Source organism: Myotis daubentonii, chromosome 6 (assembly GCF_963259705.1).
Source record: "Myotis daubentonii chromosome 6, mMyoDau2.1, whole genome shotgun sequence".
Classification (NCBI taxonomy): domain Eukaryota; kingdom Metazoa; phylum Chordata; class Mammalia; order Chiroptera; family Vespertilionidae; genus Myotis; species Myotis daubentonii.
In genome coordinates, this window is record NC_081845.1 from 40,287,915 (window position 1) to 40,302,669 (window position 14,755).

General features: G+C 41.0%; 1 protein-coding gene across 2 annotated transcripts in view; it reads right to left on the reverse strand.

Annotated features, from left to right (window-relative positions):
- Positions 1–14,755, reverse strand: part of CRYBG1 (crystallin beta-gamma domain containing 1) — a 185,380-nt gene that overhangs the window by 68,507 nt on the left and 102,118 nt on the right. The window contains exon 1 of one of the 2 annotated variants that reach the window (XM_059700812.1): positions 5,269–5,435. The exons of the other annotated variant lie outside the window; for it this stretch is intronic. Within the exon in view, the coding sequence (XP_059556795.1) occupies positions 5,269–5,271 (3 nt within the window). The 5' untranslated portion in view covers positions 5,272–5,435. Of the gene's footprint in view, positions 1–5,268; positions 5,436–14,755 lie in introns of those variants that run through there. 2 annotated transcript variants of the gene reach the window in all.

The window sequence follows — 14,755 nt, forward strand, 5'->3', positions numbered from 1 at the left end:
TGTCCCCGATCAGGGTGAAGGTCCTGCTGGGTTGCCTGGCCAGCCTGGGTGAGAGGCTGAGGGCCGTTTTCAGGCTGGCCACAGCACCTTCAGGGTGGGGGTCCCCACTGGGGTGCCTGGCCAGCCTGGGTGAGGGGCTGAGGGCTGTTTGCAGGCTGGCCAAGCCCCCCAGCGGGGACCCTCACCCATGAGGGTGTGGCCATCCTGGGAGAGGGGCTGATGGCTGTTTGCAGGCTGGCCACAGCCCCCAGCCACCCAAGCTCCCAGTGGAGGCTGGCTGGAAGCAGGTATCTGGGATTTATTTATCATCTATAATTGAAACTTTGTTGCCTTGAGCAGAGGCCTCAGCCGGCCAGGGCAGGCGGGAAGCTTGGCTTCCTCCATCGCCAGGGCAACCAAGCCTCCTGATTGCTCCAGCTCCGTGGCTGCCGGCCGCCATCTACGTTGGGTTAATTTGATACTGTCGCTCTGACTGGCTGGTGGGCATGACTTGAGGCATAGTGGAGGTGCGGTCAATTTGCATGTTTCTCTTTTATTAGATTATATCCTTTTGTATATGTTGTTTGGTATATTGTTCTGGCATTATATAACATCATTTTTGTATATGCTGTTTGGTATACTGTTCTTTCACTAAAGTCATGCCGATAAATACATATCTATAATAGTATTTTTAATGGTTGCACTGAGTTCCATTATGTCAACATAGCACAATGCCTACAGGTGTTCATTTATGTTATTTTCTTTTTTTTCCCTAATATATGTTTATTGATATCAGAGTGGAAGGGAGAGGGAGAGAGAGATAGAAACATCAATGATGAGAGACAGTCATTGATCGGCCGCCTCCTGCACGCCCCACACTGGGGATTGAGACCACACCCCAGCATGTGCCCTTGACTGGAACCAAACCTGGGACCCTTCTGTCCACAGGCCAATGCTCTATCCACTGAGCCAAACCAGGTAGGGCTCATTTTTGTTATTTTCAATGCATTGCATACTGCAGAGAAGATATTTGTAGCTTACTCTACACATATCCGTAACTATTTGCATAGGATACATTCCTAATTAATAATCAAGAAATAAAAAGAAAAACCATTGCCTGGCTGGGGTGGCTCAGTAGTTGAGCATCAACCCATGAACCAGAAGGTCACAGGTTGTGGAGTCCATCCCCAGTGGTGGGTGTGCAGAAGGCAGTCAATCAATGTTTCTCTCTCACGAATTTCTATTTTTCTATCTCTCTCTCAAATCAATAAATAAAAGGAGGGGGGAGAAAAGGAAAACCATAATGAGATACCTTTACACACCCACCATATTGGAAAATAGTTAAAAAGACCAATAATAGAGAGGATGTGAAGCAATAGGAACTGTGATCAGAATGTAAATTGGCACCACTACTTTGGAAAGCACTTGGCATTATATAACATGCATATTCTATGAGCAAGTAATTCCTCTCAGTGTAGTCCCTAGAGCAGCAGTTCTCAAAAGTTTAGTTTCAGGACCCCTTGACACTCCTAAAAATTAAGGACCTCAAGAGCCTTTGTTTATGTAGGCTATATCTACCAATACTTACCAGGTTAGAAATTAAAACTGAGCAATTTTTAAAATTTAGCACTACTCAGGAAACATTCTATTAATCATCAGAATGTCATGTTGCCTCTGGCTCTCCACTGCGCACTTGTGAGAGCATGAGCATGAAAGGCTAATAACATCTCAGCATTATTATGAACATAGTTTCGACATATGGGCACCTCTGAAAGATCTCAGGAAGCCCCAAGGGTTCCCAGGCCTCACTTTGAGAACTGCTGCCCTCCGGAAGCTCATAAACATGGGTTCAGTACATACGCACAAGAATGTTCATAGCAGTGCTGCTTGTAATAGCCCCCAACAAGAAACAGACCCAGATCCCATCAACAGTAAAATAAGTAAGTTAACTGTAGCGCATTTATAAAATAGAACACAGAAATAGAAATGAATGAACTCCAGTTGCACACAATTGATAGATGAATTTTATGAACATAATGTTGATCAAAAGAATCCACACAAAAATGAGAACATAAATATATAATTCCATTTATATGAAATTCAAAGACAGGAAAACTAGTTTGCATTGTCTTGGGATATATTCTTATTGGTTCTCTCTTGTGGGGTAGAGCCTCTCTTTAAATTTTTTATATTTTATCCATCGTGGGTTTTTTCCCATTAACTTTTCTTTTTAAAAAATATTTCAATAAAACATTGACTAATTATCTTGATTACTGAGGTTTTTGGCACCCCCTTAATCTTTGCTCCTAAGGCAAGTGCCCACTCCCCTCACCCTACTCCTGGTCCTGGTAATGAGGGAGGGGTGGGCGGGGTGGTCAGAAAGAGACCTCAAGAGACATATGGGGTGGTAGCATCACAATATTTCTTGACCTGCGCCTAGTTATACCGGTGCTTGCTTTAGAAATATTCATTACATCTTATATTTATATTGTATACACTTTTCTGATGCATGCTACATTTTACAATAAAGCATTTCTTTGTTTTTAATGGCATCAAACATGTTTTATATATTTATTGGCATTTTTAAAAAACTTTGGGTATTTTATTTATAAACCAAGACTTGGCCTTTTATTTTTACTCTTCTGTGATTTATTTCAGCTAACAATTCTTTTTTAAAAAAAAACATTTTTATTGATTTCAGAGAGGAAGGGAGAGAGATAGAAACATCAAAGATGAGAGAGGATCACTGATTAGCTGCCTCCTGCATACCTCCTACTGGGAATCGACCCACAACCCACGCATGTGCCCTGGCCAAGAATCGAACCATGACCTCCTGGTTCATAGGCTGACGCTCAACCACCGAGCCACACTGACGGGGCTCAGCTAACAATTCTTAAGAAGCAACTATGAGCCAGGGACCTCTTAACAGTCCTGAAAGGTGGTAACTGTCATACTTATCTCACATTTGATAAAACTGTAGAGTAAAAAATAATTTAAGTGATTTGCCTAAGGTCATGCACGGCTGGTGGGACCAGAAGATGCACATTCCTCTCCAATTTCCTGCTCTGGTCCTTTTGGTTGGGGGGAGGAGAAGGGGAGGTCCAAGAATGGGAAATGGACAGTAGAAACCAAGGAGCAGGGCTGGGAGGGGCAACTCCAGAGGAGCCCAGAGGACTGCACTGGAACTATCACACTGGGGAGAAATTCACCCTTCAGCTCACTGGGGCCTATTCAATTATGAGTTTTCATTCAGTGTCTAATATCTTTCTCCACTCCCTGGGTCTTCTGGCTCTCTCACTCCCCTGTTTCCTGCCCTCAGGAAAATCCACTTGATTTCCCCCTGTGGAATTTAATCCAGTTCTTCACTCCTCCACTAGATTGTCCCCGGGGGATTGGGAGTCTGTGAGAAAGTTGCTGCTGCCTCAGATTTGCAAAGTAAAACTTATTTCATCACCTCTCACCACTCTGCTCCTGGCAGGCAGCATGAGCCCGGATGCCGCCTCTCTGCCTCAGCTTGCAGGTTTGGATTGCATTTTGCAAACACTATTCCTGTACAGGCTTGAGGCGGACAAGCCTGTGCATCCAGGCTGAGCGCTGCCCTAGTTCTGTTTTGCTTGGAGACACAGGCAGCAGGTTCCTGCCCACTTCAACGTTTGAATGAAAATGAAAATGTCAGTCTCACTGGCCACTCTTAGTACCTGCAGTGCCTTCCATGCACCTTTATTTCATATTGCAGGGAAATTAAGGGAGAAACAACCTTCAAAATTGTCAGCCTGGCCAATACACCTCCTCCTGCAGCTCTACCCACCCTACCCCGGCTGGCTTAGCAATGCACGTAGGCTACAGCTCAATTAATCTGCGTAGAACATTTCTTAGATATTTATGATTAAGCCTTAAAAAATGGTTGACCAAAATGTCATAAAATTCACTTATTAAACTTAAAATGCTTTTTTGGAGGTTCATAGTCAAGATGCTCTTAAACCTAAGTGTTCACTTTTTTAAAATGTGCCAAATCATTTTATTTTTATTTTATTTATTAATTTTGCTTTGTTTTTGTTAATCCCCACCCAAGGATACTGTTCCATTGATTTTTAGAGCGAGTGGAAGGGAGGGGGAGAGACAGAGAGAGAGAGAAACATCGATGTGAGAGAGACAAATCAATTGGTTGCCTCCCAGGGCTGGGGATCAGATCGAGCCTGCAACTGAGGTAGGTGGCCTTCACTGGAATCGAACCCAGAACTCTTCAGTCCAAGGGCCGATGCTCTATCCATTGAGCCAAACCGGTTAGTGCTCCAAATCATTTTAAAAAGGCATTTCTTATAAAAACACAAGGTGTTAAATCTGTGAAGATTTGGAGTTCATCTCTTAGTGTAAAGACTGTTTGACAGTGTAATTATGAAGCCATTGTGACTAAAATATCAAGGAAAGAAAATGGTGGTAGTAATACCCAACACACATTTGGGGCTTTATATTTATGCCTTTATGATCAAACTAGTGAGCAACATTTAATAGACCTAACATAAACCTATTTTTCTTAAAAGTTTACAAGATTGCTTTTTTTCTCATAACTTATTTTAAGCCACAGCACTTCTTGAATGATGGGGTTGTAAGAAGCTGAGGTCCATAAATTTCTGTGCCCTAATAAAATCTCGTTTGGGGAAAGTATGTGCAATACATAATAACTCGTTATGGGGACAACGCCCATTGGAGAACTCATTTGAAAGATAACCTACATTTTAAAATAATGCGTAACAGAGTTCTACGTTCTCTTACCATGAAGACAAATAAAGATCATTCCTTACTCTTAATACAATGCTTCCTAAGTAGTGTATTCCAAGGGGCTGGACATCAGTTTGTCCTTGACATTTGGAAAAGAGGCGGGGAGAAAAGACTTTTTTTTTTTAACTGGGGCGGGGGGGGGGGGGGGAGGAGGAGAGGATTAACTAAATTCTTTATAGCACACTCAACAACAGGTCTATAGAACTGACAGGGTAAGGCTGGCAGGTGGAACTAACTCAAATATAGCTTGTCAAAGATTACCGGCAATATTTTAAAGATCACATACTAGGCATTTCCACGTCTACTTCAAGCCAAAGTCCCCCAGGGTACTCAGCCTCCCATTATATTCCTTCTACTCACTATTGCTTACAATTTTTAAGCCCAGAGAATATGCCAGCTTTGGACAATAAACACATTGTGAAGTTAATTGATGTCATTAATAATACAACATAAGTTCAAAAGAAAGTCTTAGTCAATGAAGAGATAACAAAAGTTCAATTAGTTTCTTACCATGATGTTGCTTCTTTTTGCTTTCTAGAGAACCACCAAGAGAATATGAGAAGTAAAATGTAGCTGTTCCGGCATTACCAATATCAATCTTCTGATTTCTCAAAATAGCCCGGTCTAGTCTTCCTCCTTCCAGCCTACCCAGTTTAACTCTCACCAGCTCCCTCTCCAGCCCTGCTGCTCCCTCCCAGAGGCTGGACTGAATGACAGATACTGACAGTTATGGGAAAAGCACCTTTAATAAGGGTGTGTTTGATTCAAGAGTTGCAAGGGTTAAAGAGGTGCGCCTTTCTTGGGGTGTGACACTGAGCCACAGTGGCTGAAAAGGCAACAGAGGAAGTTTTGAGAAAGTTTCCCTGCATGCATTAAATTATATGGAAAACCTGAACACAGGAAATAGGAAGTAGATAAAGCAAGAAAAATATTTTAGCTTTAATTTTCTTTTTCTAGTGAACGTCAACTTTTTTAATGCCGAGTTTTCGCTGGGTCTTGTTTTAACTCCAGCTTTTGTGTAGTTGTGCTTTTTTAAAAAGATATGAATTATATCCCATAAGCCACATACCATGTGACATTACAAAAAATATGAGTGCAACATAATAAAAAAGGCAAATATTATGCCCACCTCATTAAAACCCAAAACTTGATATTTATATTCATCAATAAATATAAGTCAGTAATTATCATAGCATTTGCTCCAGTTATTTCTAGTTTGCATAAGTCTTATCAGAGCTTTTTAGTATTTGGTAACAAGTTTCACTCTTCAACAAAATGGTCACACTACTGTTGGAATTATTAATTACTTAAGGATTTATTATTAGGTGATAGAAATCAGAAGAAATGTTCTCCTATTTTTTTTTCCATCATAACCATCAGTATTAGAAACATTTATTAAATACTTACTGGCTCATGTCAATGTGCAAGCATATATTATTGATGATGGTGAGTGTATATATGAGGTGCTATTCTTTTTTATCATTTTAATTTTAGTTTAACTTATGGTAAAAAGCATATAACAAAATGTACCATCTTAATCATTTTTAGGTGTACAGTTCAGTAGTGTTAACAATTTTCACCTTGTTGTGCCACAGAGCTACCTTTTTCATTTTGCAAAACAGAAACTATACCTCTTAAACAACTCTCCATTTCCCCCCTTCCCTAACCCCTGAAAGCCACCATGCTCCTTTCTGTCTCTGTGTTGGACTACTCCAGGTACCAAACATAGAGTGTTTTTGTCTTTTTGTGACCAGCTTATTTCACTAAGCACAAATCCCCAAGGTTTGTTCATGTTGTAGCATGAGACAGGATTTCCTCCTTTTTTAAGGTTAAATAATATTCCATTGTATGTATGTACCAACTTTTTTTAGTGGACATTTGGGTAGCTTCCATCTCTGAGCTGTTGTGAATAATGCTGCAATGAATATAGAATGCAAATATCTCTTTAAGGTCCTACCTTCAGTTCTGTTGGATATATTCCCAGAAGTGGGATTGTTGGATCAAAAAGCAATTGTATGTTTAATTTTTTGAGGAATCTTCATGCAAGGTTTTCCTTAGTAGCTGCACCATTTTTACATTCCCATCACATCTTCACTAACACTAGCTATTTTTTTTATATTAGCCATCCTAATGGGTATCTCACTGTGATTTTGATGGACATTTCTGTAATAATCAGTGATGTTAAACATCTTTTCATATGCGCGTATTTGTAGCTCTTCTTTGAAGAAATGTCTATTCAAGTCCTTGGCTCATTTTCAAAATCAGAATATTTGTTTCTTTTGTTCTTGAGTAAGAAAGCTATTCTTTTTTAAAAATTTATTTATTGATTAGAGAGGAAGAAACATCAGTTTGTTGTTCCACTTATTTATGCATTCATTTTGTATTGATTTTTGCAGAGAGAGGAAGGGAGAGGGAGAGAGAGAAAAAAATATCAATCTGTTGTCTCTCCTATATGCACCCCTACCAGGAATTCAGCCTGCAACCCAGCCATGAGCCCTGACCGGGAATCAAACCAGCAACCTTTTGGCACATGGAACAACTCTTCAACCAACTGAACCACACAGGCCAGGGCCATTGGTTGATTCTTTTATGTGCCCTCAGGGGGGATTGAACCCACAAACTTGGCTTATTGGGATGATGCTCTAACCAACTGAGCTACCTGGTCAGGGCAGAGAGCTATTCTTAAGAAGAGTTATAAGAAGTTGTAACTATACCTATTTTAAAAATATATTACAAATTTATCTATGTTTGGCAGAAAACAATTCACTTTCTCCTGGTCTAAACTCAGTGATAATTTCCTCTTTGTTGTCTATATAAAAAGATAAAATTTGAATAGTTTGAGAGTTAAAATCTCCTAAAGTAAAAAAAAAAGTTATCTTAAATAATCACTCAAAAATATTAAAGGGTGCCCAGCTAGTGTGGCTCAGAGGTTGAGGTGTGATTCCCAGTCAGGGCACATGCCCAGGTTATGGGCTAGATCCCCAGGGGGGGGCGTGCAGGAGGCAGCTGATCAATGATTCTCTCTCATTGTTGATGTTTCTCTCTCTCCCTCCCTTCCTCTCTCTCTAAAATCAATAAAAACATTTAGAAATATTAAAAAGATATTTCTGAAAACTCAATGGTCATTTGCCAACCATAACTACACACACATGGTTACAGAGGGCTCTCATAATTCATTTATTCATTCAACAGCATTTATTGGTTGCCAGCTCTATGTCAGTTTCTGCAGATTCAAGGATGAAAAGACAGTCTCTGCCATCAAGGAACTCACAATTTGAGGTAAAAGAGAAGTAAGGAAGATAGGTGTGTGAAGGAGTGTAAGGTGATGTTATTGTTTAGAGGTATGTATGGGATGCAGTGGGCATATGATAATAGCTACCATTTATGCCTGAGCTGTGTAGAAAAAGTAGTGCTTTAGCACTAGCTGGTTTGGCTCAGTGGATAGACTGTCGGGTCATGGACTGAAAGGTCCCAGGTTTGATTCCAGTCAAAGGAACATAAGTCGGTTGCAGACTCAATCCCTGGCTGGCCCTGGTCAGGGCAAATGCGGGAGGCAACCAATTGATGTGTCTCTCTCACATCGATGTTTCTCTCTCTCTGTTTCTCCCCACCCCCCCTTCCACTCTCTCTAAAAATCGATGGAAAAATATCCTTGGATGAGGATTAAAAAAAAAAGGAGTACTTTATTGAAGGGGTGGCATTTGAATTAATACTTAAAATGCATGCATCCTAGCACTGGACTTTTCTGTCTTTGTTTCTTTCTAAAGAAGTATTATGATTGGTAGCAGATAAAACCCTTATAATCTAATATTAATCAATCCTGTGGAAATCATTTATATTAAAAACATTTATTTTTAGTTCTGTGGCTATACATATTCTTGACAACATAATCTGAAAATAAGATTTTTCTACTGATCCAACCTGGATAGAAAAAAAAAAAACATGAAATAATTAACATCTTCTATAGCAGCGATGGCGAACCTATGACACGCGTGTCAGAGGTGACATGCGAACTCACTTTTTTGGTTGATTTTTCTTTGTTAAATGGCATTTCAATATATAAAATAAATATCAAAAATATAAGTCTTTGTTTTACTATGGTTGCAAATATCAAAAAATTTCTATATGTGACACGGCACCAGAGTTAAGTTAGGGTTTTTCAAAATGCTGACACGCCGAGCTCAAAAGGTTCGCCATCACTGTTCTATAGGGCACCTACAACAGATTCACTACGTAAGGGATAGAGAATATAAGGCCTATTTTGACACCTAGAAGTTTATAGACTTGTCTATAAAACAACCAGTGTGCAGGCAGGCATATAATTAAATGCTAAAATGTGCAGAAGAAACATGTGTAATGCTTTAAGGGTTCAAAGAGTAAAAGGCCAGTGAGGGTGTGCCAGAAGACCGCAGGAAGGGCAAGCCTTGGAAGATAGAGTTAATGAGACAAGAGTGGAGGAATGGCATTCCAGGTGAGGGGAAGAGCCTGCAGAAGGCTATATATAGTGACCACAGGCACAGAGGGCTCACGGAAGTGACAAGACAGGTTGGAGGTCGGTGGGATAAGTAAGTGGAAGGCTGAATAAGTGAGATTAATCTAGGTTGGGGAGGGCCTTGCCAGGCATGTCAGGAGGGTGGGAAGTTGTGGGAAACACGAGACCTTTGCAGGTTCCCGAGCAAGGAGGTGATGTGATCCAAGCAGTGTTGAAGGAAGACAAGCAAGGCAGCCTTTGGCGGGTCCAGCTGGACAGGGACCTGAAGTCAGCAGTTCAGATGTGAAGGGCTAAGGGGCTGAAGTGACCACAGACTGTGGAAATAGAAGAAAAGAAAGACTGAGGGGAAAGAAGACACCACTTTGAGAGTGCTGAATCCAAAGCACCTCATAATGTATTCTCAAGGCCTGTGTGAACGCTGGGAGATGCCATCAGAGGGTCCAGAGACTGACTTGGGTCCTGGTGAACTTAAGGGACAGTTAATATTTCCAAATGGACATGTCCACAAACCACGGAGAGTGAGCCTAGAGCTCATTTTCATTCTCAGAGCTATACCTCTATGTTTTCTCTGAACTCTAAACCAGCCACATATTAGATCACATTTGGTTAGGTAAGATTTATATACGTGACAGTTTATAACTGGCATTGTTGGCTCTTCCCTGGGGCAGTAAGTGCCATTGTTTCCCGTAAAAGACACATTTCCCTGTGGCCAGCTCCCATCAGCATTTTCCAGTTCTGATCAGGAGTCAGCCCTTTTGCAGGAAACCTCCCCACAGGAGGTTTCTGCTGAGCCACCTTGCAGTGAGCTCATTAATAAGCCTAAGTCATAATTACTCTCACATGACCGTGGGTACTTCATTTTATTTAAATAAAGTGGGGTTTTTTTTTGGGGGGGGGGGAAGGTTATGCTTTGTGATTATCATAATGAGTGAAATAAAAGCATCAAGCCTGTAGTTTTCTTTTTAAAGAAACCAATGAAATCCTCTGACAAGAGGAGACTTCATTAAATTCACATCCGGCAGAGATGAGAGGAAGAGCTGCCAGTTTTAATTATTTTTCAGACTCACTCAGGGTATAGTGCCATTTCATTAGTACACATTCTTTTTAAAAGTGAGCAATGAGCCCGGCTGGTGTGGCTCAGTGGTTGAGCATCGACCTATGAACCAGGAGGTCACTGCTGGATTCCTGGTCAGGGCACATGCCTGGGTTTCAGGCTTGATCCCCAGTGTGTGGCATACAGGAGGCAGCCGATCAATGATTCCCTCTCATCACTGATGTTTCTATCTCTCTCTCCCTCTCCCTTCCTCTATGAAATCAATAATAATAAAAAAAAGCGTTTTTTAAAAGCGAACACTGAAAACACAGTCATGTGCTCTGCTTACCAAAAGTTATTCGAAGTTATTAAGTGATGTGTAACTCGTGGTGCCACTTTTACATGGTAAGGAAGATGACCATGTAAAACAGGTCATCTCCATAATAAAAACAGGACTTTCCCCAGGGTGTGGGGAAAGGCATGAGAATTTGGCACACCTTCTCCTCCCTACCCTCAGTCAAATTCCCCACCAGTCATTTCAGCTTCCGGGACTTTTGCCACACACTCACTCTTTCTCTACCTGCGTGAATCTGTATTCTGGAGCAGGAAAGCACGTTTGGGTGAAGAATTCCTGCCCAGACTCCATGACTGGATCTTGGCAGAGCGCAGAGGTGGGGCTGGATGCAGAAGAAAGCAGAATTGCCAACCCCTGACTTTCCTCCCACATTGGTTGGCCCAGCCCTTCCATATCACTTTAGAAAAAAATCATGTAAACATATCTCAGCTATTAGTCACTGACAATGTGCATATAAATAAGTAGAGAGCATGTGTTCACAGGGCCCAACACATCTTCCCAGTGCAAATAGTCAGTATTTGAGCTTTAAAAATTTCTAAAAGAAACCATCTTTAAATTGCATCCTTTATTTGGTTTTTATAATCTATTCAATCTATTATTACATTAGGTTTCGACTAGTTCCTCTTTTATGACTCCGCCCCCCCCGCCCCCCCCGCCAGTTGTTCCCCTCATAAACTGAACTACAGAATTTTCTTTCTGTCATAAGTCAGAGCATGTTGGTCCCCTGCTTAAAATCCTCCCATGGCCTCCATTACGCTGAGAAAGAAATTCAAAGCTCTTACAATGGCCCCAAGCCTCTGTGTGACCTGACCCTGCCTACCTCTCTGCTAGGCTCCGCCTCATTCCCTTTCTCCTCAACCATGCCCAGGGCCTCTGTAATGTTCCTCATTCTTCTGGAACGCCCTTCTCCCAGACCGCTGCATGGGCCTTCTTCACTCAGTTCCATTCAAGCCTCTTCAGAGAGGCTTTCTGGGACCACCCCTCCTTCTAAAATAGCATCCCTTCCCCACCATTTCTGTTCCCTTTGCCTGTGCTGTTTTCCCCCCATAACCTATCACTAGCTAACGATATATGTAAATCTATTTGATTTAACATCTGTCTTCCTGTCAGAATGTAAGCTCCTCAAGAGCAGGGACGTTATCAATCTTATTCACCCTAAAAAACCGGTGTCTGAAAGAGCTGGCTCATAATAGACATCTCACATCTATAAAACGCACTTCAACAACATTAGCTGAATGAATACATACACTTCACAGATTTTTTTCTAAACTGAAAAGCTTGAAGTCTAGCCTGTTCAGCACGCAAATGCCTGACTGTTGGTCGGGTCCTATAAGAAAGTACAAGGAGAGTGGGATGATTTGTAAGACACAGAGAACCCATGAGAGCAGTGCCCTACTCCAGGGAAACGAAGAAATCTGAAGGGCAAGGAAGGAGCAGATACCAGACAGGCTGTGCTGAGAGGACACTCAGGAGCTGAGGGGCATGGCCAGCCTGCAGCAACCCCACAGAGGGGGTCCCAGAGAACCAATGCCACCTTACCCGCTCCCTCTCTCTGACTTCCTTCTAGGACTCCCCTTTGACTGACTCCTCGGGAAACCAGAGGCCAAAGCAAGACACAGCAGAGGCTCAAACAGAGGGTCTCCAGCAGAAGAGACAAAGGGTCTGAGGGCAACAGGAAGCTGGGCCTCTGCCTCATGCTGTTTCCGGAGGAGATGCCGATGACATTGGACAAAGGAGGAGCTGGAGGCCCGCATCCCCATCAAGACCAGGACGAAGTGTTGCAGACCTATGAGTCGTGATTTAATTCTCCTGCTGGTAAGTACAGTACCAGCTGGAAAGGTTTGGTAATTATTCTATTCATAAATTTAGTTTGTCAGAGGGACAGAGCTCTTCTAGGCTAAACTTTCACTTCCATTGTAGCAGCCACATTTTTTTTCAATACCCAAATCCTTTTGATAACTTCAGCCTGCAGTGAGCAGTCTTAGCTCAATTTTATCTTTCCCCAAGACCTGGTGATCGGTTCTGTGATTTATATCTTCCCTGACACAGCGCTGGGAAAACAGATTTTCTAGAAAGAAAAAAAAATGGATGATGACCCCTACATCATTCTACATAAAAACTAGAACTCAAAATGGAAAGACCTAAATATAAGCTAAAACTGTACAACTCTTAGGAGAAAACTTATGTGTAAATCTTTGCGACTTTGAATTTGGCAATGGTTTCTTATAACATGTAAAGTACAAGCAACCAAAAATAAAAAGATAAATTGGACTTTATCAAAGTAAAAACTTTTGTGCTTCTGAAAACCCTATCAAGAAAGTGAAAAGACAAACCTCAGAGAGAAAATATTTGCAAATCATGTATCTGATAGGGGTCTAGTATCCAGAAACCTTATAATTCAACACTAAAAACACCACAAATAACACAATATATAAATGGACAAAGGACTTGAATAAACATTTCTCCAAAGAAGATATACAAATGGCCAGTAAGCACATGAGAAGGTGCTTAACATCATTATCTTTAGAGAATTGCAAACCAAAACCACAAGATATCACTTCACACCCACTAGAATGGCTACCCTTAAAATGATGACAATAGTATTGGCAAGGATATGGGTAAATTAGAACACTTACACATTACTGGTGGGACTGTAACAAGTGCAGCCACTTTGGAAAAACAGTGTGGAAGTTTCTCAAAATGTTAAACATAGAGTTACCATATGACTCAGCAATGTCACCCTTAGGTATATATCCAAGAGAATTGAAAACTTGTGTCCACACCAATGTTTGTACACGAATGTTCACAGCACCCTTATTCATATAGCCAAACAGTGGAAACAACCCAATGCTCACTGACTGCTGATGGATAAACTACATGTGGCGTATCCATACATTGGAATGTTATTTGGCAATAGAAAGGAATGAAGTGCTGGTACATGCTACAGCGTGGAAGAACCTCAAACACATTATGCAAAGTGGGGAAAAAAACCAGACACAAAAGACTACATGCTGGTACTGTATGATTCCATTTATATCAGATGTCCAGGCTGGGCAAATCGATAGAGACAGAAAGTAGATGAATGGTTGCCAGGGACTAGGAAAAAGAGGGAATGAGGAGTGACTGTGGTTTCATTTAGAAGTTATGAAAATGAAATTAGATAGTGGGGGTGGTTATACAACCTTGGAAATATACTAAAAACTACTGAACTACTATGTACTTTAAAAAGGTGAATTTTATGATGTATGGGTGATTTCTCAATTTTTTAAAGTGATGAAAAATAATGAAGTGAACTGTTTCTAGTCTCCTTATTGCACCAGCCTAAGGAAATGAATGAAAATAATAATAATAATAAAAACCCTGAAAATTCATGAAAAGAAGTTATGGGGCCCTGGCACCATGCTAAGACCAAAGAGATTAAAGCACCATGCGAGTCTTTCCCACCATGGTTTTAGTGGCAGTTGTGGAGAGGAAACTGGAAAGAAGGGAGGGTGGGGATTAAGGTGCCTCCAATGGGCCAGGACCTTCGGCAGAGCCTGAGTCTCTTACTGGGGGTGGGCGGAGTGCATTCGCCCAGGCCTCAGGGGCCTCAGGTACAAACTTGTACAGTGTTTCTGAATGACGTTAAAGACTCAGGTACAGTGAGACAATAGCAGGAATTTTTAAAACTTATAAAACGTCATCTCATGAAAGATAAACTGACATTTTTAGTATAAATCCTTATCTTATAAATCACAGAATTACATGCCATTATATTTGAATGGGCTAAGAACATTAATTTGTTTAAACATTTAGAACACACCATTATTTTTACAACCCTATTTTTGTTCTAATACATTAGAACTTTCTAAAATGGAAGTAATCTAGACCTGTCCTAATTTCTAAGAAGCCCTGATTATATTTAATCCCTAAAACCATCCTAAGAGGTCAATATTATTGTCTCATCTTAGAAATTAGAAAAGTGAGGCTCAGCAAGACTAAATTAATTAACCTGTCTTGCAAAGTTATTAAGTGATGTGTAACTCATGGTGCCACTTTTACATGGTAAGGAAGATGAAGGTGAAAAGGTAGGTTTTTCTCCACTTAAAAAATTTTGTTTAGCCCTAGCCAGCTTGGC